This window comes from Cololabis saira, chromosome 8 (assembly GCF_033807715.1).
Source record: "Cololabis saira isolate AMF1-May2022 chromosome 8, fColSai1.1, whole genome shotgun sequence".
In the NCBI taxonomy this organism is placed as follows: domain Eukaryota; kingdom Metazoa; phylum Chordata; class Actinopteri; order Beloniformes; family Belonidae; genus Cololabis; species Cololabis saira.
The window spans coordinates 9,700,722-9,721,837 of record NC_084594.1 but is presented as its reverse complement, the minus strand read 5'-3'; the positions used below and the strand labels follow the sequence as shown (position 1 = coordinate 9,721,837).

General features: G+C 37.2%; 2 protein-coding genes across 4 annotated transcripts in view; one reads left to right on the top strand and one right to left on the bottom strand.

Annotated features, from left to right (window-relative positions):
• The first annotated feature begins 1,263 nt into the window (after positions 1 to 1,263).
• Positions 1,264 to 18,669, top strand: LOC133448313 (poly(rC)-binding protein 2). 3 transcript variants are annotated; one of them, XM_061726717.1, is made up of 13 exons: positions 1,264 to 1,427; positions 5,206 to 5,328; positions 6,808 to 6,831; positions 7,009 to 7,041; positions 7,177 to 7,293; positions 7,380 to 7,511; positions 7,658 to 7,786; positions 8,097 to 8,171; positions 9,638 to 9,679; positions 10,772 to 10,871; positions 11,364 to 11,416; positions 12,907 to 13,076; positions 14,132 to 15,288. In XM_061726717.1, exons 2-13 carry the CDS (start codon positions 5,260 to 5,262, stop codon positions 14,631 to 14,633), a joined length of 1,446 nt encoding a protein of 481 aa, XP_061582701.1. In that variant the 5' UTR covers positions 1,264 to 1,427; positions 5,206 to 5,259; the 3' UTR covers positions 14,634 to 15,288. The 3 variants fall into 3 exon arrangements, with proteins under 3 accessions (XP_061582701.1, XP_061582699.1, XP_061582700.1); XM_061726715.1 differs by lacking the exon at positions 14,132 to 15,288 and adding an exon at positions 17,366 to 18,669 and having other exon boundaries at positions 1,266 to 1,427; XM_061726716.1 differs by lacking the exon at positions 14,132 to 15,288 and adding an exon at positions 17,366 to 18,669 and having other exon boundaries at positions 1,267 to 1,427; positions 10,799 to 10,871.
• Positions 18,670 to 18,703: 34 nt separating this feature from the next.
• The window catches only part of LOC133448310 (mitogen-activated protein kinase kinase kinase 12-like), a 35,456-nt gene continuing 33,043 nt past the window's right edge, over positions 18,704 to 21,116 (bottom strand). The window contains exon 14 of the mRNA XM_061726711.1: positions 18,704 to 20,474. Coding sequence (XP_061582695.1) covers positions 20,388 to 20,474 — 87 coding nt within the window. The 3' untranslated portion in view covers positions 18,704 to 20,387. The remainder of the gene's footprint in view (positions 20,475 to 21,116) is intronic.

Genomic DNA, 21,116 nt, shown 5'->3' with positions numbered 1-21,116 from the left:
CAATTTTGATACATGTGGCTTATTTAATTGGGGAAAATAAATCTGTCATTTAACTCCCACAACAGAATTTACGGAAGAGTATTAGGGCCATGCAGGAGAAAAAATATTTGAGAGGGGAAGATTTTTTTTTATTGTGCACTTCGAGAAAAAAGTCGAAATGTCGAATAAAAGTCAAAATGTCGAGATTAATGGTGAAGTACAATTTCGAGAAAAAAGTCGAAATATCGAGAGAAAAGTCAAAATGTCGAGATTAATATACAATTTCGAGAAAAAAGTCGAAATGTCGAGAAAAAAGTCGAAATGTGGAGATTAATGTTGAAATACAATTTGGAGAAAAAAGTCGAAATTTCGAGAAAAAAAGGCGAAATTTCGACTTTTTTCTTGAAATTGTATTTCAACATTAATCTCGACATTTCGACTTTTTTCTTGACATTTCGTCTTTTTTCTCGAAGTGCACAATAAAAAAAAATCTTCCACTCACAAATTGTTTTTCTCTTGCCTGCAGAGAGGAGAAAAAATAAAAATAATATTTTAGAGGAGGAAGATTTTTTTTCATTACGCACTTCGAGAAAAAAGTCGAAATGTCGAGAAAAGTCGAAATGTTGAGAAAAAAGTCAAAATTTCGTGAATAAAATCGAAATGTTGAGAAAAAAGTCAAAATTTCGTGAATAAAGTCGAAATGTTGAGAAAAAAGTCGAAATGTCGAGAAAAGTCGAAATGTTGAGATTAATGTTGAAGTAGAATTTTGAGAAAAAAGGCGAAATGTCGAGAAAAAAGTCGAAATGTTGAGAAAAAAGTCGAAATGTCGAGAAAAGTCGAAATGTTGAGAAAAAAGTCGAAACGTCGAGATTAATGTTGAAGTAGAATTTCGAGAAAAAAGTCGAAATGTTGAGAAAAAAGTCGAAATGTCGAGAATATTGTTGAAGTATAATTTCGAGAAAAAAGTCGAAATGTCGAGAAAAAAGTCGAAATGCCGAGAAAAAAGTCGAAATGTGGAGATTAATGTTGAAATACAATTTCAAGAATAAAGTCAAAATTTCGCCTTTTTACTCAACATTTCAACTTTATTCACGAAATTTTGACTTTTTTCTCAACATTTCAACTTTATTCACGAAATTTTGACTTTTTTCCTCAACATTTCGACTTTTTTCTCGAAGTACATAATAAAAACTAATCTTCCTCCTCTAAAACATTATTCCTATTTTCCCCCTGCGTGTCCCTCACCCCCTCCCGTAGCCGGGCCGGGGCGGTGACGCGGTGTTGGGTGAGAGTTCAGAGGTCAGGACTGTGTTGTCTTTGTGCAGAAGGAGCGCAGCTCGGTCTCACATCACTCTTCCCTCTCTGAACCCTCCCGAACCTTCCCCTTCCACCCCAACAACCCCGACAACCCCGACCCTCCCCCCGACCACCCGCCGGGACCAGCGCAGGTCAGTTTCTCCGCACTTATCCTCCTTTATCGGGTTGTTTTGGTCACAAGTGTCGGATCTGCCGCGCTAACCGCGTGCTAACAGGGCCGCGCTGGAGACGGCGCGCATGCGCAGTCTGGTTAGCGTCGATGTCCTGAAGAGTCTCTTCGGTCTCTTTTAAACCCTTTTCCCCCGCGGTAAGACCACGTGTTTCGCTTTATTTTGTGTCTAAATGCCGTTTGGGGTTTTTCCACGCACGCCGGTGCTCTTTAATCCGCTGTTTTGGCCGCTGGTGTAGCCGTTTAGCCGCGCTAGCCGCTGCACGCATGCTCCATTCATTTCTGTAGCTCCCGGAGCTAACAGGCTAACGGGCTAATGCCGTGTTCCATTTGTCCTCGGAAGTCGGAATTTCCCAGTTCCCAGTCGAGCTACCATTCAAAGATGGCTAACATTCCCAGTTCCTAGTTCCGATTTCCGAGGTAAATGGAACGCAGCATAACTCACTCCAGCGAGCTTTTAAACTGGAACATCCTCGTGGTCGTTTGGCTGCTGCACCGTAGGAGAACCGGTGGACAAAATCTAATGTTAATACAAGCTTTTATGATTTGACTTGATTTTTATTTTTGTACATTTAAAAAAAACAACACTAGAGAAGTTAAGAAAACAAAACAACAAAACAAAGAATTTCATCTTTTAACACTTGATATCTTAATTTATATGTGCAAAAGGGGAGTAGGAAGAAGTGTAAACTTATTTAATCCTACCCCCATTCATTAATCATTTAACCCGTATTTATAAATACTCGCACTGCTAGATAGATAGATCTTTATTGTCATTATAACCAATGTTCCCTCATGTATCTGGGCATACACACAAGCTCCCTGAGCAAACTGAGGACTACTGTGAGCAACATCAGATATGCATGCTTTATTTTTAAATAAGTAATTTGGTCCACTTAAAAAAAGACAAAAATGAGATGTGTAGATGTTATACAGTATTTGAGAGTCCTGCTTTGGCCATGGGAAAATAATAATACTAATAATAGCAGTGACCAAAACACCTGCAGAAATACTGCAGGAATGACATAGCAGCAGTTAAATGCAGCCTTCTGTAAGCTTTAAATATCCACTGGGCTTACATCAAATACATCAAAACACAACAATAAAAAACAGTTTTCTGAACTTATCAATATGACTCTGTCCTTCACAGGATAAGTAAAATGGATCACTGCAAAAATTCAAAATCTTAACAAGAATATTTGTCTTATTTCTAGTTAAAATGTAAAAAAAATCTCATTACACTTAAAACAAGACTCATCACTGGAAAAAACAACAATTTTAACTTGTTTCAAGTAGATTTTCACTTAAAACAAGTAGAAAAATCTGCCAGTGGAACAAGATTGTTTTGCTTGTAATGAGAAGATAAATATTGTCCCACTGGCAGATTTTTCTACTTATTTAAAGTAAAAAATGTACTTGAAACAGGTGAAAATGGTCAAATAAGTTATTTTTCTGGTGATGACTCTAAATGTTGAAATAGCAGTAAAACCACATTCATTGATGAAATGACATAAGGGATGGAAAGGGGGGATGGCAGTTTTACAGGGGGGATGATTTTGACAGTTTTTATTTCAGGGGGGATGCCATCCCCCCTCACCCCCCTCAACTCGAGTACTGATCATATATATAAAAAGAAAAATAAATCAATAAAATGTAATATAAAATATAAACAAATACAATAAATATATATATCTCTAGACACATTCATCCTTCCACACACACATCAACACACGGACCCCATAAGTAGTAGTAGTAGAAGTTTATTGCAGACTCGTGGTCCATACAAAAACAACCAATTACATAGAACAAAATACATACAAAACAAAAGAACCTTCATCAGCATACATAACATTATTATTATATACTGTAATTGTACTCACACACATACCTATACATACATACACATAGTTAAATATTTCTATATATTTGTACACACATGCCCATATAAATATTTATATAAATATACTTATTTACACTATACTGTCTCTATTAACTGCATCTGCTCTATATCTACTAACACACATAATCAATAATAAGATATATATGTGTACAATGTACGCATGCATTGAATTTCTCCTCTGGGAGATCAATAAAGTCTATTCTATTCTATGCACAATGTTTTCCTGCCGGAGGTACACTTTTCTCAAACCACATAAGTAGGAGAGAAATGCACACAGTGGTCATCAATCCAGTCATATCTATACTGAAAAAGGGAGGTGTTTCGTACGTTGTACCTTATTATTATTATTATTATTATTATTATTATTATTATTATTATAATCACTTTGTTCTTCAGTATACATGGAAAAACACTGAAATTTGTCCTCTGCTTTTTTAACCCATCACACATGTTTAACCTTATCTGGGAGGCCAACTGCAGTGAAAGAAACTTGAACATGTCACATGTTCAGCCATATATTTTCTGTTGTCTATCTCTAATCCGACATGCCAACCCAGCAAAGATCTACGACAACCAAAACCCAGAGAAAAACAAGAGGGGGCCCATCAATCTTAAACATCAGTTCCTCTTCACCGTCCTCACCTAAAGAAGAACTCAGCTAATCAACCTAATCATAAAAACGGAGAGTGGTTCTGCGCTGAGACCAACCATCAGTGTACAATCTTATAGAAAAAAACCCTCATACTTTTAACAATTTCATAAAATCCTAACAAAACCATGTCTCTTTAAACTAAACAAAAGATAACAGCGAGCTATTAAACACATTTCATCTACTCCGAACATATTTGGGAGTATTTGACATTGACTTTAAAGTGGGTGTCTGAGGAGTAGATAATTGATGAGATTTGTTGATAAACTTGTTAGCTTATGTTATGGATTCAATGCTGAATCATTTGCACGAAGCAGCGTTGACATGTTTGAATTAGAAAAATCCCAGAAAAAACAATATTTCTAAGCTATTTTTTCGGACTCGTGGTCTTGATGCACACCTGTATGGATAATGCAAATAAAAATACATAAAAACATCAGTTACTGTCAGATACCAATACATTTATCCTGGGCTTACACCTTTTAAGATGATAGTCTTGTAACTTGTAGCTGGATTTACTGTTCAGTACTCAAAGTGCTAGTACAGGGTTTCCGCGGGGTTTTAAAAAGTATTAAAAAGTGATAAATGAAAATTGCCAAATTTAAGGCCATTAAAAGTGTTAAATTCACTGCCAGAGCTATTATTTTTTTTTAAAATTGGTATTATTTTTTACCTTTTACATTTTAAGCAGTCTATTTTATTGTCATTCACATAGTGAAATAAATGTGAAACATCTGGTCAACATCAATGAGTCTATAAATCTGTTCTGTATAGTGTTCTATAGTTCAAAATCTGTATTAATGTTAAAATGTCCGTGATTAACACTTAATGTTGTGACAGTTTTTTGTTTTTAATCTGAAGGTAGTGAAAAAGGTATTAAATTGGTATTAAATTTAACATAAGGATTGCTGTATAAACCCTGTAGTATGAAATTAAGAACAATCAAGTGAAGTGGATATATGTAATCCAGAAGCTTTGAAATTCTTTGTGCATGCTTCACAGACAGGTGCGACTTTGTAGTAACGCCACAGAAAGCTAAAAGTATCACTGAGTGTACAGTTAAATTCACGACTACTAATACTTATCTGAGCATGTTAAGTCAATTTCAACAAACTCCTTTTACACAGCATTTCTCAACAACCGAATCCCTCCCTGTGTATAACATTGTATTTGTTTGTTTTTACCACATAGATCCCTCTCAGCAACTAAAAGACCAGTTGTGTACTGACGACTAGAGTTGCAGCTATGGACTCCGGTGTGATTGAAGGCGGGCTCAATGTCACCCTTACCATAAGGCTGCTCATGCATGGCAAGGTGAGATCACCCATCAGCTGCAAGTGTTGGTATTCTAATAGTGAAGGATGATGTATTTGTGGAAATGAGGCATCTCCCTTGAGATTTTTAAATGGCAGGGACTCTGGTGGGATGAAAGACTATTGGCTAGAATGATAGGAATCTGTATCTCAAAACAAAATGGATTAGTGTTGTCACTTTGACTTTGGTAAGTTCCATACACACAACACTATTTACATCTGGTGGATATGACTCAGCTTTTCATGTGTTGTACTTGCATATTCATATTTACAAATATAAATGTATAAAGTTTGGTGAGTCAGCAGTAATAACCTTTATAATCTAAGGATGATGGAACATTCATCCTCTGGTCTTGTGACATACCAAGTTGTTTGTTACACAGAGTCATCTGGGAAAAGAATGGAAACTTCTAACATTTATTTAGCAGATTACTGGATCACCAGTGCATGGTGACCAGGTATTACATATAAGCCACAATTGTAGGGTGTTGATTACTTCTAACAAGTTGCCTTGCATTAAACTATATAAATTATAACAGTTGCACCCTACCAGGTAGCGCTGCAACTAACGATTATTTTGGTTGTCGACAAATCTATCGTATGTTTTATTTATTTACATTTTTTTCCTAACTAGCCAGTTAGACATTGAGGAAGTTTTCACATCCCTGTTCACATTGTCTTCTTTGTCCTTATTTTCTTCTACCCCTTGCCCTTTCTGTAGTGCATAACAATGATGAATGAACATGTTCATCTGATCTGGAGAGATCTGTTTTTGTTCTGGGACATTTACACAATTTGTTGACATATAAAGTTCCATGATCAGTTTCATAATCACCATAGCTGACTCATTGGTGCTCTCCAGAAAGAATAGATTCCCTCATTGCTGTCCTGCTCCAACTCTTGAGAGAATACAACAGCGCCATAATGTGACTCCTCCTGTTCATTCTTTTTAATCAGAAATATTTTAAATGGTTAAACAAATAGAAATCTACATTTTATCACTAGCGCACTCTGAAGTCTCTTTGGAATTTCACACTGGTCCATCTGGGTGTGCATGGCAGCACCAGAGCCAAGAACTTATCACATCGCAAGTGGTAGCCTGTTATGATGATTTCAAAAGCTAAGAGGCCATAAGCAACAGCTCAGAATATGAATATGAAATGCCAAAGGATAATGCAGATATGCCAGTCTCATACTTTGAATAAATATGGGCCCATTCATTTTGACAAGCTCCGCAGAGCAGCCTGTGGAAACGGTGTGCTTTTTTGCGTTTTGTGTTTTACTGGGGTCATCAGCAGCAAATAAATGGGAAAATAGGTATTTAATATAAAACTATTGATTTATTTAGTTGACTATAATAACACAGGTTATTCAAAGAAATGCATTTAGAGGGATAACTTTTCTTTATGTCCAGATGTTTTAATTGTTGAATGCTTTTAGAATCTAACCAATCTTAATTTTTATTCCTTTTTTAATTTAGGAAGTTGGAAGCATCATTGGAAAGGTAAGGAGCGTGCGTGTGTGCATGTGTCCGTCGGATGTCCTCTTTTTTTTTGAGCAATAATAAGTGGATGATATTTCATTTTGTGAATTCTGTTTTCTGTGTAAAGTGTCTCTTAAATGTGTGTTATGAATTGGTTAATTGAATAACATTGACTTTGTTGTGGTTCTTTGATAATAGAAAGGTGAATCTGTGAAGAAGATGAGAGAAGAGGTGAGATCTAGAAGTCTTATTGTGTTGCAGTGTTTTTTGTAGAACTGCATGTAAAAGTTATAGCAATTATTAAATTACTGTTGGAAGCTTTTGCACAAGTTGGTTCTTCAATTTCGGCTTTACTTTTGTCAACAGAGTGGGGCCCGGATTAACATCTCTGAGGGCAATTGCCCCGAGAGGATAATTACTTTGGCGGGCCCAACCACCGCCATCTTTAAAGCATTTTCCATGATCATTGAAAAGTTGGAAGAGGTTGGTGTTGAGTTTGAAGTTCAGCAGTGAACAGTGCAAACACAGATTCAATTGAACCAACTCCTTTTTTTTTTTTTTTTTACCAGGACATAAGCAGCTCCATGACAAACAGCACAGCTACCAGCAAGCCCCCAGTGACCCTACGCATTGTGGTGCCTGCCAGCCAGTGTGGCTCCCTCATTGGGAAAGGTGGCTGCAAGATCAAGGAGATACGAGAGGTATGCCCATTGGACACCATTTATTACAAAACCTAAAAAGAGAAACTATTCTCTTCACCTTTTAGGTGTCTGCTTTCCCCCTCTTATTTATTTATAATTAAGATTAAATGACATGACTTGATTTCCTACCTGTTTTTGTGTTCCAGTCAACTGGTGCTCAGGTGCAGGTGGCAGGGGACATGCTCCCCAACTCCACAGAGCGTGCCATCACCATTGCTGGCACTCCGCAGTCAATAATTGAGTGTGTAAAGCAGATCTGTGTAGTTATGCTTGAGGTAAGTGGACTCTTAAAAGCACTCAAGCCAATGAAGTTGCATCCCTTGGCCTGTATATGAAGGATGTAACATGTGATGAGCTCCAAATTTGATCTTCCTTTTGTTGTTCTGGACTAGACATTTAAAACTGCATAACACAATTAGGAATTATATTAATGTCACTGCTATTTTCAATACTTTGTTTAGCTATAAAAATATTTTTATGTTTTGTGACTTTCACTTAAAATACAAGTTATGAACTTGATGCCAGAGTATGTAGCTCACATAATCCCTTGATATTAATGTGATGCATAATTTGTCATTTGTGCAGTCTCCCCCGAAGGGGGTCACGATCCCCTACAGACCCAAGCCCTCAGGATCACCAGTCATCTTTGCAGGCGGACAGGTATAAATATGAAATATTAGATGGACACAGAATGAATTCTTGGAGTAATTTATTGCCATGATATGTATTTCTAAAACATATTTTGAATCCATCATGTTGAAACAAACATATTTGATGACATTTTGATATCTGATTATTAGGGGTGTAACGGTACACAAAAATCATGGTTTGGTACGTACCTCGATTTTGAGGTCATGTTTCGGTTCCTTTTCGGTACAGTAAGGGCGGGAAAAAAGTTAAACATAAAAGTTGCTTTTCGTGTAATTTTTTTAACTTTTGCAAACAACGGTTTATACATTGTCTTATAAAAATGAAACATATATATATATATATATATATATATATGAATACTGCTTTAATATACTAAATTATTAATATATAAAATGTTCTCAAATTAAACAAAATATAAAATGGGTTTAAAACCTGTTCTCAACAACTGAGTATGGTTGCAGATCCGCCGCTATAAAAACATCAATGGCATTAGATCTGAATTACCGGCAAAAGCCTGCTTAAATTCCAAAGGTAGCTGCATGGACACGGTGCTGGTTTCTTTCCTCGCAGCAGCGACATTCATATTCGCGTGGTGCCATTTCAAATGCATTATCTTTCCAGAAACATGCCCGATTGCTGGTGAACAACGTCGGCACACTGCACTCGTCTTATCTTCTTGTCTTTGTTGTTGTTTTTCAACGGGAAACCAAAGTGTTCCCAAACAGGAAACGTTAAAGATAAGGGAGGGTCTTCAAGCTCCGGCTTCTTGTTTGTAACGGCTTTGAAAAAAAAATCACCAGGGAGTCCGGTGCTGACTACAAACTTCCGGTCCGCCACTTAAGATGTCCGTGTGGGAACTGGGATTTGAAGTATGCTCTGCGCGCAAAATAATCCTGTTAACTAGCTACTGTTAAACATTGTATTCGGATCGGTACACATCTGCACCGTATCGACGGCCCTGTACCGAAGCGGTTCGGTACGAATGCGTGTACCGTTACACCCCTACTGATAGCTTTTATTTTCCATTGCAAATACACCTACTTGGCAAAAGCTCATTTTTATATGTCTTTCCCCATAGATTATTTAATTGTTTGAAGTAATATGTTTAAGAAACAAGGTGACCTATTTCCCTCTATTGTTGGCCTGAACTAAAACACTTTCTGGTGTTTTTATTCATTTATTTTTTAACCTTACTAAATACTCTTATATCTTACTCATTTAAAAAAAATAAAAATCTCGCCTGTTCATTTTCCTTAAATCCACTTTTGCCTCCTAAAAATTTCTCCTTTCCCAGAAATGTGGAGACTTTGGACAAGACATCATTATTGATGTTCTTTTTTTAATATTAACTGAGCTAAAGGCATTTGTGCACAAGTCTTCAAAAGATATTTGAATGAGAAGAAAGGTGGAGAAGTTTAGTTGCCCGACAGAATCTGAAGTTGGGCCTGTGAAAGCTTTGTTTTCATATTTTTCAGGCATATGCTGTACAAGGACAGCACGCGATTCCACAGCCAGATGTAAGTGCAGTAGACTTTTTTACATGATCCTCCCTACCACTTCCACCCATAATTATAACTGTCCTCTCCCAAAATGTGCAGCCGCCCACCTGGCCACAACATCTTCTACAGCCTTTAATTTTTTTGCTGAATTTTCCCCAATTTCATGTTACTACTTGGCTATAATTATATATTTTTTTGTTGTTGTGTGAACCCAGAAAGCAGCATTGTCACATTACTTTCTATTTGTTTTTGTTTTTTTTTTGTGTCTGGCAGTCAGTTGTTGATTTGATTGACATTTGTTGTTTGTGTTTGTCCAGACTCTCCACTGTTCCATGAATAATAATCTGTCCCTGCTGATCCTTCCTTCTTTCCATCTGTTTTCCTTGTGAACAAACATGATCTTTAAAAAAAAAAAAAAAACATTTTAATATAATTTTTAATTTAATGAGTGCAGTCAGGAGGATTCGATGTGATGCACTTTGTCAGATTAGTCTTAACTGTCACTCGCTGTTGGCATCAAAACAGGGAAGTACCAGTCAGATCTCACATTTTATCCTTTAACAATTTAACTTTTTTTTTTTTTTTTCTTGAGGCCCTGGAGCTTTCTGAATTATGGTCAAGCATTTAGTTTGAGGTTTTGTTTTTTGTTTTTCTTCATCTTTTCATAATTGAATTTACTGTTCATGTAAAAGTGGCACACGAAATGTGTTGTCTTCCATAATTATCCCCCATTGAGGCATGGTCATGACAATATGCTCATACTTTGGTATATATCAGGTGTACTGGTGTATATTAAGACATCTCTGTGTTGTGACATTATCCTGCCCATGAAGACAAGGAAAAAACCAAGAAATGCTGCCTGTAGTCGAGAGTAATACCAGTCTGGTACCCCGCACAGACAAGCACGAGTTATTGCATCCACCAGGGATCAATGTAGAGCTTTGTGAAAGAATAAGACGCATCATAGAACTTTGCCTTTAAAATCTTTACTTTTTTATTTAATCAAACTCTTTTGTGTAACTGACTGCCAATTTTATTCGTTTTGTTTTTTCTCTCCTGTGTTTTCCATTTCCTCAATTTCTCTCCTGCCTCCTCCTCTTACTCTCACAGTCTTCCTCTGCTGCTATTTCTCCACAGCTCACCAAGCTTCATCAGCTGGCTATGCAGCAGAGCCCTTTTCCCATTGCACCAAGCAACCAGGGATTCACTGGTATGCACCACAACAAGGCCCTCAGGCTTTCATTGTATTTACACTCACCGGGCTCAACATTTTCACTTTCCCAAATCACTCAGACACTATCACTTACATATTCTTCCAACTAGCAGAATTGGAAGTTGTTACAGTAGAAAGAAGACTGTTTACTATGAGCTCACAACACACATGATGACATGCAAGTAAAATTGTGGTTCTTCACTTCAGTCTTGAACCATCAGTTCTTCATATAGTTCTGAAAAAAGTTCCTCTTTTGGAAGTGAAATGAATGCCCGCTGGCTTAGACTGGTTAAACTGCCGTGAGTGTTGGGGCATTGTGTCAAAAAAAGATAAAATATTATCGCCTTAACTGATCACGTCATTGCATATATTAAGACATTAAAAAGTTGTTACAACTTTCCTGTTTACATGTGAAGCTTATTCACTTCATTACATAATTTTAGATTTTATGAATTTTATTGTTATATTGAAAGTGTTTTTTTCTGTTAGGAATAGACGCAGCTGCTCAAACCAGTTCCCATGAGATGACCATTCCAAACGATGTAAGTATTGCATGATGATGTTGTTGTTTTTTAGGTATGTTATCAAAGATTAAGTCAATTAGTATTTATTCATATGGCAGGATTCATTATATAACATTTCCATCTAAAATGGCTCCTGCAAGAAGAGGATATAATTGGAGCCCAAATTAGTCTGATTTATTGTGTACGGTGAGATTTAATTTGTTTGAAAGGCTGAACTGTAAGGGGTCCAGACATTGCACGGGTTGCACTGCGATGGTTCGGGCATCATGTTGAAAAGCTGAGCATGGACTAACGTTTATACATTCAACCCTGGGCCAAATAGGCAACATTTTCATAAGTGCATTTGACAAATGGGGCATGATTTATACGACCAAACTGGCTAGGGATCAAGTGAATATGTGAATTTAGGTTTCATTTTCAGTAGTGATGTACCGAAATGAAAATTTGTGGCCGAAACCGAAAATAATAAAAAACACTTGGCCGAATACCGAACAATACCCAACATGGTTCTTCAGCAGTTTTTCATTTATTTTGCCAATGTTTTCACCATTGCATAAATCAAATACATTTGATTTAGGCATGCTTTTCAAAGAAAAAAATCTTTTACAAAATTACAAGGTAGAAAATATTTATTGAACATAAAAAAATTATTATTTTTTTAATTTTCCAGCATTATGTTGTTTTGGTTCCACCTCCTGGTGAATGTTACGTAAAATTCTTATGGGGTTAGTTTTTGGTTGGCCAACGATTTATGTAGTGCGCAACGTTACGGGACGGAGCTGCCAGTCTATTTCCTTATTTTACAACGCCGTTATTAATTGTACGTTTTTTTTTTTTTCCCACTTATTCCACCGAACACCGAAAGTGTTTTTTTGCCATTTTCGGCCGAACAATCGGTGCATCACTAATTTTCAGTAAAAAAAAAAGACTTTTTTTTTGGGCTTCTTCGACTTTGTAATTTTCTTGTGTCCACTCAGTCTAAAAATGTTTCTTTCATTGGGTACAGAGAATCAGGGATAGTAGTCCAACCTTATAGGCTGATATTAGTCATCCTCTTCCATTTTTTTTTTCTTTTTTAAGCTCTCGATAAAGATTCATTAAACCTCATTGACCTGATGCCATGTGAAACCGTTGGTTGGTTTGCACATCACGGTCCCATGACAGTTCCATAAGTGGGGACTCAACCCAAAAACAAAGGGGGGTGAAACCTTCCTGCTGGTGCATCACCGCCTCCTATCAAACTGGAGTGAATAACTAATTCTGCCATAGATTCTCATTGGTTTACCTGTACAAATAGATTTGTGGTTCTCAACAGAACTACAGTCCAAATAAGACCCAAACCAGTTCTTGGTTTGTTGAGATACTAAAGCATTGCTGAACTGCTTGTGGTCATAGCTATGCCAGGTGGTATATGGTGCACACATAGTGAAGTGCAACCTAGTAGGTCATGCTGATGAGGAAGTGTTAACAAGTGTTTCTGTCATTTTCCTGCTCTTCTTGAACTTTAGCTTATTGGATGCATCATTGGCCGCCAGGGAGCCAAGATCAACGAAATCAGGCAAATGTCTGGAGCTCAGATCAAGATCGCAAATCCAGTGGATGGATCGACTGACCGTCAGGTTACCATCACAGGCTCACCTGCCAGCATCAGTCTGGCGGAATACCTCATCAATGCAAGGTGAGATAATACAAAAAGTACAAGTCTTATCGGTGAAAGAGAATCAGAATATAGCTGCATTATATTCTCTGTTTTAATTTCAAAGACTTGTTTTCACATTTAGAGAATTCAATATCATCTGAACTGCAAAGAGCCACAAATTCTGCATTTATTCCTGCCGTCCCATTCTGTTCTGCTGGGTCACATTTTACTTATGTCGCATGACGGCATTGGTACATATAGGTCTAACATTATACGCCTTAATCCATGCAAATGTTTTATAATCTTCAGGCATTTTTTTCTTTCATATATAAATATTCAGTAAATGACGTTAAAAAATAGTAATTTTTCTTTTTAAATATTTCGCTTGGCATCGCTGAAGTGTTTGCGCGATTTTTTTTAAATTTTTTTCCTATTTTTATTTTTTTCCTGTTTGTGCCTTTTCTCCCTCATTGATCCATCGCTTAAAAAATTATAATTAAAGGGGACCTATTATGAAAAACACGTTTTCTCTTGCTTTAACAAATATAAAGTGGTCTCCCCTCAGCCTGCCAACTCAGAGAAGGAGGAAAGCAACCAAATTCTGCAGTGTCGCCTCCGATGCGTGAAACCACGCCCACAACTAACTCCGCCGGCCGGAGCTTCCACCATTTTTTCGTAGCGGTGTAATGCATCATTCAGGCAGCCACCAGCACAGAGCCTCATTATCATAGCCCCGCCCACTCAGAATCCCACATAGATAATGAGGTTGGAGAATGGGAAGATAAAGACATGGCTCAGAGGCTGAATTTCTAATTTATTTAGCAAAAACAATCAAAAGCTTGTTTTTAAGACATTCAAGGCCTGTTTAAAATAGGTATTAGATGCCATAATAGGTCCCCTTTAATATATTCCTCTTTAATGTTAATTTACACTTAACTTTTTGTCTTTCGGTCACATCCCTGAGTGATTTTTGTCCCCCACACCCAACCCCATCCCTCCTCTCCCCCTAACCTCCCCCCACCCATTGCTCACCAGCCTACCCTGTGACCCACCCCGACTGTGTTGTCCCTCTCTCCTTGTCTCTCTTTCTACAGTGTAGAGTCCTCTAAACCTCCTCCCTCCTCCTCCTCCTCCTTGAACCCTGAACAGACCAGCTTGTGCCCTCCCTCCACTTCTACTACTACTACTACTACCACCACTACTACTACTACTACTACTACCACCACCACCACCTCTTCTGCTGCTACCTCCTCCTTCTCCCCCTCCACCTCCTCCTTCTCTTCTTCTCCTTCCTCCTCCTGTGTGGTGCCCCCCACAGCCTCCATCCCTCTGTCCTTGTTGGCTCCAGGGCCGCCTGCTTCCTCCTCTTCCTCCTCCGCCTCCTCCTCTTCTTCCTCCTCCTCCTCCACCACTGATTCCCTGCTCCCCAGCTCACCTGCCTGTGTGTCGAGTCTCCTCAGTCTCAAGCCCCTGCCTCTCCTGGCCCTCCATGTTGTCAGCGGGGCCAGTAACCCCCCACACCCAATCCCCGCTGAGCCCAAAGTCGCCCCAGAGCTGGGCTCCAAGTCTAAAAGGCGAAGGCTCTCCCCGTACTAACGAAAAGGAGATATAAGTCATCCACTTCTGAAGTGCTGACTGTGCTCTTTAGTCGTCTTCACTTGCACTTGCTTTTTTAATCTGGCTGCACCATGCCTTGCTTACTACAGAGAGCAGCCCCGCATTACAGAGCCAGAGAGATGGTTAATGCCATATTTAGGAATTATCTGTAGCTTAATTTTTCTCTCATAGAAGTGATATGTGGAGTGTATTATATTTTTTTAAATTACTTTTAACTTAGCATGGACAGGTAAAAGAAAAAAATAATAATCACCAGTTTACAGAAGCATTTATCTTGTGTAAGCTCTGCTCAGGTAGCAGCTCTCTTTAAGATGTCACGTTGTATTTGTGGGATAAGTTTCCTAATAGTTTATTTTAAGTGACTATTATCCAACATAATGGAATATGTTATGACTTTTTTTTTCGCTTATGTAAGAACTAATTTGAACTCGAAGTGAATCTCCCCTCAGGTATCAAATCATTAGGTTTATGCTGATATTAGAAATATGAAAATATCCATTTACTTCACTTCACATAGTTTCAATAAGAAGTAATTAAAGAGAAAAAAAAATAGAATAGAAAATTTGTCTTAATAACTGTATTCACCTTTTTGGAAGGGCAGGATGACACAGTTACAGCCCTCATGGATTTTGTAGATATGAAATTGAATAGATATGAAATATATATATATATATATATATATATATATTAGGGAGAGAGAATAAGGTTGGCAACTGGCAGAGGCCACGTTTTTCTTGGCAAAGCAATTACCATGCTCTTAATTTCCACAAAACCATATATTGGCATTTAGTGCTGGGCGGTATACTGGTTCATACCGAATACCAGTGTTTATTTTTCTTATGATATGAATTTTTCATATACCGGTGAGCATGTACAGTATCGTACACAACGTTGGGAACGCTGCGCAGCGCTACGTTCCGCTGCGCCGCGAAATTGTTCGTCCAAAAATGGCAAAAAAACACGTTCAGTGGAATAAGTGGGAAAAAAACCGAACAATTAATAACAGCGTTGTAATATAAGGAAATAGATTGGCCGCTCCTGTACTGGTTGCGCACCACAAACATAAATCGTTGGCCAACCAAAAAGTAACCACATAAGAATTTAACCTAACATTCACCAGGAGGTGGAACCAAAACAACATAATGCTGGGAAATTAAAAAATGTTCAGTTTTTTTATGTTCAATAAATATTTTCTACCTTGTAATTTTGTAAAATATTTTTTTCTTTGAAAAGCATGCCTAAATCAAATTTATTGGATTTATGCATCCTCCTCATGACGGTAAAATATGCCATTCTAAGCCAATTTACTGCAGCAATTCCTTTCCAAATCATTAGAAAAGGTTGGTTAACACCCAGTTGTGCATGGAGAAAAAAAAAGGACCGTGATATACCGTGAAACCGATTATAATTTTGAAAAATACCGTGATATACATTTTTGGTCATACCGCCCAGCACTATTGGCATTTTATCTTTTAGAATACACATCATATAAGAATTACACAAATTCTGACCAGAAAAGTACAAGTATATATTTTTTTTCTTTTCATTTAAATTGTGGGAACTCTAATGACTTGGCTAGTGAAATGCAGCTTTTCTGGTATTTGAATAAATGTTTTTTTTTTTTTTTTCTCCTTCCCCTAAAGAACGTAGGAATCTATATTTTTAATCTGGGAAAACTTAATGTTTCCGTGCCATGCGTCATTGTTGACAGAAATTGTTTTTTAAGATTATTGGGCTGATGCTCTGACAGGTGGGTCACTAGAGGACTTTAGGCTTTTGGATATTATGCATTCTTGACAGCCGTTTGTACGGTGGCCGAGACCCGCCATTGCTGAAAATTAAAGAAACGCTGCAAATAAAAAAACGCAGCTGCAAATAAAAAGAAACCACGCAAATAAAAAAGCCACAATGGAAGTGAATTACTGGGGACTATTTTTGCTGATGCATCCGTGTTTTTTACGTGAGAGGAGAAGGAGAAGACGAAGAGGACGTAAGTGAAAGGAAGAAATAAGAAGAGCGAGGAATAACAAGAACAACTAACGAGAAAATAAGTGAAAAAGTTAGTGTTCAACGTTGCTACGTGTAATTTTTAATGTGCAACACCGGCGCATCGGCAAAAATAGTCCCTGGTAATTCACTTCCATTGTGACTTTTTTATTTGCGTCATTTTTTTATTTTATTTGCAGCAGGGTTTCTTTATATTTGCAATGTTTCTTTTATTTGCAGCGGCGTTTCTTTTTGTTTGCACCGTTTATTTTATTTGTAGCGGTGTTTGTTTCTGTTTGCAGTGTTACTTTTGTTTTCAGCAATGGCGGGTCTCGGCCACCGTACGTTTGACATGTTTTGAAGTATATGGGGCGCTGAAGAAAACAATCAGATTGAAAAGTGACAATACCGAGCTTCATATTTACCTACAGCATAAGCATGAGTGGCGTCGTTCCTCATTAGACCTGTGATGATGTGACGGCTCCGTTTCTAAACCAATAAATATTTCTTGGTTTAATTCATTTTTCATTTGTACTCAAAGAAGACAATTATTTATGTCCATACATCCTTTTCCTGGTTAATAAATCCAGAGAATCTCCTGATATATAGAATTTTATTCTAAAAATGTAATGTACAGTAAGTTATATTGATCTTAATCTTTTCTGTCTGATTGCATGCCTTCCTTTCTCTCCTTCCCTGGTCTCTGGGTGTCTCCGTTTCTCCAGGCTTTCCTCAGAGGCAACAGGACTGGCAGCCAACTGATAAGACACTGCAGCTGCACTAAATCACACTTTTATATCACCGGCTACCATAAAGCAGTCAATGCAACTATCCAACTTCAAAGAATATGTATTATACCACCTCTTCCTCGTTTGAAATCATATCAACCAGCAGTGATTTGTTCCCCTTAGTTCTTATTTATTTTCTTTTGTTTTGATTTTTAGTTGTAAGAAGCAAATAATTAGGTTTTAAATTCTCTATTTCAGTCAAGATGGAGTTTTAATTGATCCATTATTAAACTTTTTTTTTTTCCAATTTGTTGATCTTTTTCCTTTTTTTTTTTTCTTTCTTTGCCCCGACAGTGGAGTTGGAAAATTCTGATTAGGCGAGTAGATGTAAGCCTGTACAGTTGATTTTTCTTTTTTTTTTTTTTCTTTAAAAAAAAAAGAAGGAAAAAATTGAAAAATAAAAATAGTGACTGTTTTATTCTATGTTTATGGTCCTATATTTTATTTTTTTGCCTTCTCACTTCCACTGATCTGCCCATTTCATGTCGATTATTCTTTGCTATGACAACATTGTACCCCTGTATTACCTTTTTCCAACTCAAGTGCTTGTTACATGGATCACACTCGTGTCACTGATAATACATAGTTGTACATGCACTGTCACTCGGTATATTTGGTTATAAAGAAAAGTGTTCTAACACTCAGAAGAATTTATTCAAATAATTTGAAAGTTGTATTTACAACGCGTGTCACTTTTTCTCTCCTCTACATGTCATTCCGATTATTTTATTTTTTTTTATTTTCCCTTTTCTCCTTCCCCCCTCGTTCTGAGATCAAGTGTTGATATTTTGCGGGGATGGGATGCTTTTGGGATTTGGGCTTGGCTCCAGGGATTGGAAGCAGAGGGTTGTCCTCGCTTTTTTTGTATAGACTGATTATATACAGTACATATATAAATATATATATGTATACTAAAACAAAAAAAAAGTTGGATTATTTGTTTTAAATGGAGGATTTTTTTTTAAACTACCAAAGGGGAATTAACTCTTGGACAATGATTTGTCTCTTAAATGTGATGAGGCTGAGGAGTGAAACCACGGATGCTCTGGATCTAGACAAAGAGAAGGGTTGTGAGTAACACTAGATTCCTGCTCTTTGCTTTGCTCAAGTCAGAATCTATTTTATTTTTTATTTGCAGGAAAGAAAAACTTTTGTGCACGTTTTTTGAGACTGTAGATCTGGGTGCCACAAAATTGTTTAAAAAATGCAGAATTAAAGATGTGAAATGCTTAAACCACAAATCTTGAGTTTTTTTCTTCTTCAGTGTAATAGAAAACACGGAAAACACAAGTTGGGATTGTTTGATTTTATTTTAAATAATTTCTTAAATATATTTATTGTACAATTACAGTAATGTATTATAAAAAGCCAACATTTTAGTCCAAAACGGTTGTTACAGTCAGCTTCATAAGAAACGTACTCTTTGAAACACTAGACGGGAGTGGTTTTGTTTTTTTTCCTTTTTGGCAACATTTTACTCTGGGGCACAAATTGCTTACAAATGCTATACAAATGTAAACCTGAAAGAATAACACCTGACTTAAGAGGAAGAATGAAAGCTGCATTTTATAGCTTATTGATAGACCTAAATCAGTCAAGATTAGTGGAGCAGGATGTAAAGTTCTGTTGTACAGTAAGCTCGAGTGCAAACTAAAAAGGTTCTTGAGGGGCACAAATAAGTCAGCACCATAATTTCACTCATCATTCAGTCTGTCAAGTTTTTCTCCAGACCTGTCAGAATATTTGCTCTCGACTCAATAAGTGAACGGTTCAATAGCCACCGCAGTGATTTCTATAGTAAAAAATAAAGAATCAAATTCTCCCATGTTGGCAAACCTAAAAAGAGACAAACGGATCATTTCAGCTATGATGCGTTTCCTCGTTAACTGCAGTCTTGTTGCATTTGTTTCTATACAGGTGACAATGACTGGTTCAGAAATAACCAGTAAAATTAAATCAGCATGCCCCCCCTTCTCCATGTTTAAATAAAATAAATTAAACTTATTTTTGTTTTAATACATTAAATGCTGCAATACTAAGTATGGAGGAAAAAGCCTGTCTGCAGCAGATGTTGCAGACCTACTGGCTTTTCTTTCTTTCCTTTCTTTTGCAGTGTTTTCGATGCTCAAACATGAACAGCAGCTACAGTTACATTCTACTACCATAAACCTTTCTGACGCTCAAATAGAACAGTGCCACCTACTGGAAAACATCAGCACCTGAAGTTATACAATCTCACATTTAAAAAAATTTGTTCCGTTTACATTTCATATTTACAACAATATTATTAAGACACACAAGTAGAAAATGGAAACATAAATTATGACACGAATATAAATAATGCAAATGAGATGTAAACATTTCTTTTCATTGGAATCACCGTGAAAGGAAAAAAAAAAATCAGTGCATATTGTTTTTGACAGTAAATGGATTATGACACAATTATTCATAAATCAGTTGAGGAATGACATCGGTGGCTGTGCCAGGAATGGTGACAATTCAAACTCTAAAATGGTACAAAACCCCTGAAAGAATTTTTTTTTTCAATTTTTTTTTTATGACAATGTAAAATAAGATGACACAGATTTCATGATGGAGATTAAAAATGGAAAATCAACGTGGAAGCTGACGGGAGACATTAATAGACAGTTATTGGCCTCCTGGACTGAGGCTCCTGCTGCTGAGGTGTACGGAGCTGATCCTGGGCCCGTTGCTATGGAGAGAACACGGGAGGCGGCTGTTGCTCCAGTTAGGTCTCACATCCCCAAGATGTGTTAAATCTCAAAAGGAAATAGGATTTTCCTTTTCTTTTTTCTTTTTTTTTTTTTTAATTAATGCCATATTTGTGAGATAAGTGTTCATTTCCTTTCACCGTTGACTGCGACTGATGACTGGTGGTTCCCTGGCGTCTCCAGGAGTGTTAGAGGTATGTGTTGGAGTGGGTGCAGCCGGCATGTTTTCACCAGTTGGACGGCGCCTGGCTGGGCTCGGCGCCGCACGAATGGTCCAGCTCAGCACTGTCGCAGTCCGAGTCGTCATACAGGCCCTGGTTTAGAAGGGAAGCAGGAATTCTCTTGAGTTGGAAGTCAATCGCAGAGTAATGTTTCAGTAGGTCTGTACGCAGAGGTGTCAAGTAACAAAGTACAAATACTTTGTTACCTTAAGTAGAAATTTTGGTTATCTATACTTCACTGGAGTAATTATTTTTCAGACGACTTCTTACTTTTACTCCTTACATTTCCATGCAATTATATACTTTTTACTCCTTACATTTTAAAAACAGCCTTGTTACTCTATTTCATTTAGGCATTTAAAAAAAAAACTATCCAGTTAAATTGCTCCATCCGGATAGAGTGAATTTGGTTGTGGTTGTTTCAGATGTTCTTGTCCAGTTTTGTTCTTACATCCGTTCCCTCAGATTCCTGCAACTAAACTTGGATGTACATTCCAATAAAGGTTAGGATAAATGGGAACATGCCTCTGAAGTTTGACTTTTTGCACCATTACAATACTTATAGGCAACTAGTCATCATATCTCCTGCTCTCTGAAACACATGTTAATGCTCAATAGTACACATATATGGTTCTTTAATATATTTGCATTATACTAAGATGCATTCATTTTCAATGGCTTTTGTCCTTAATGGCTTTTTTCCCCTTACATTACTTTTACTTTTATACTTTAAGT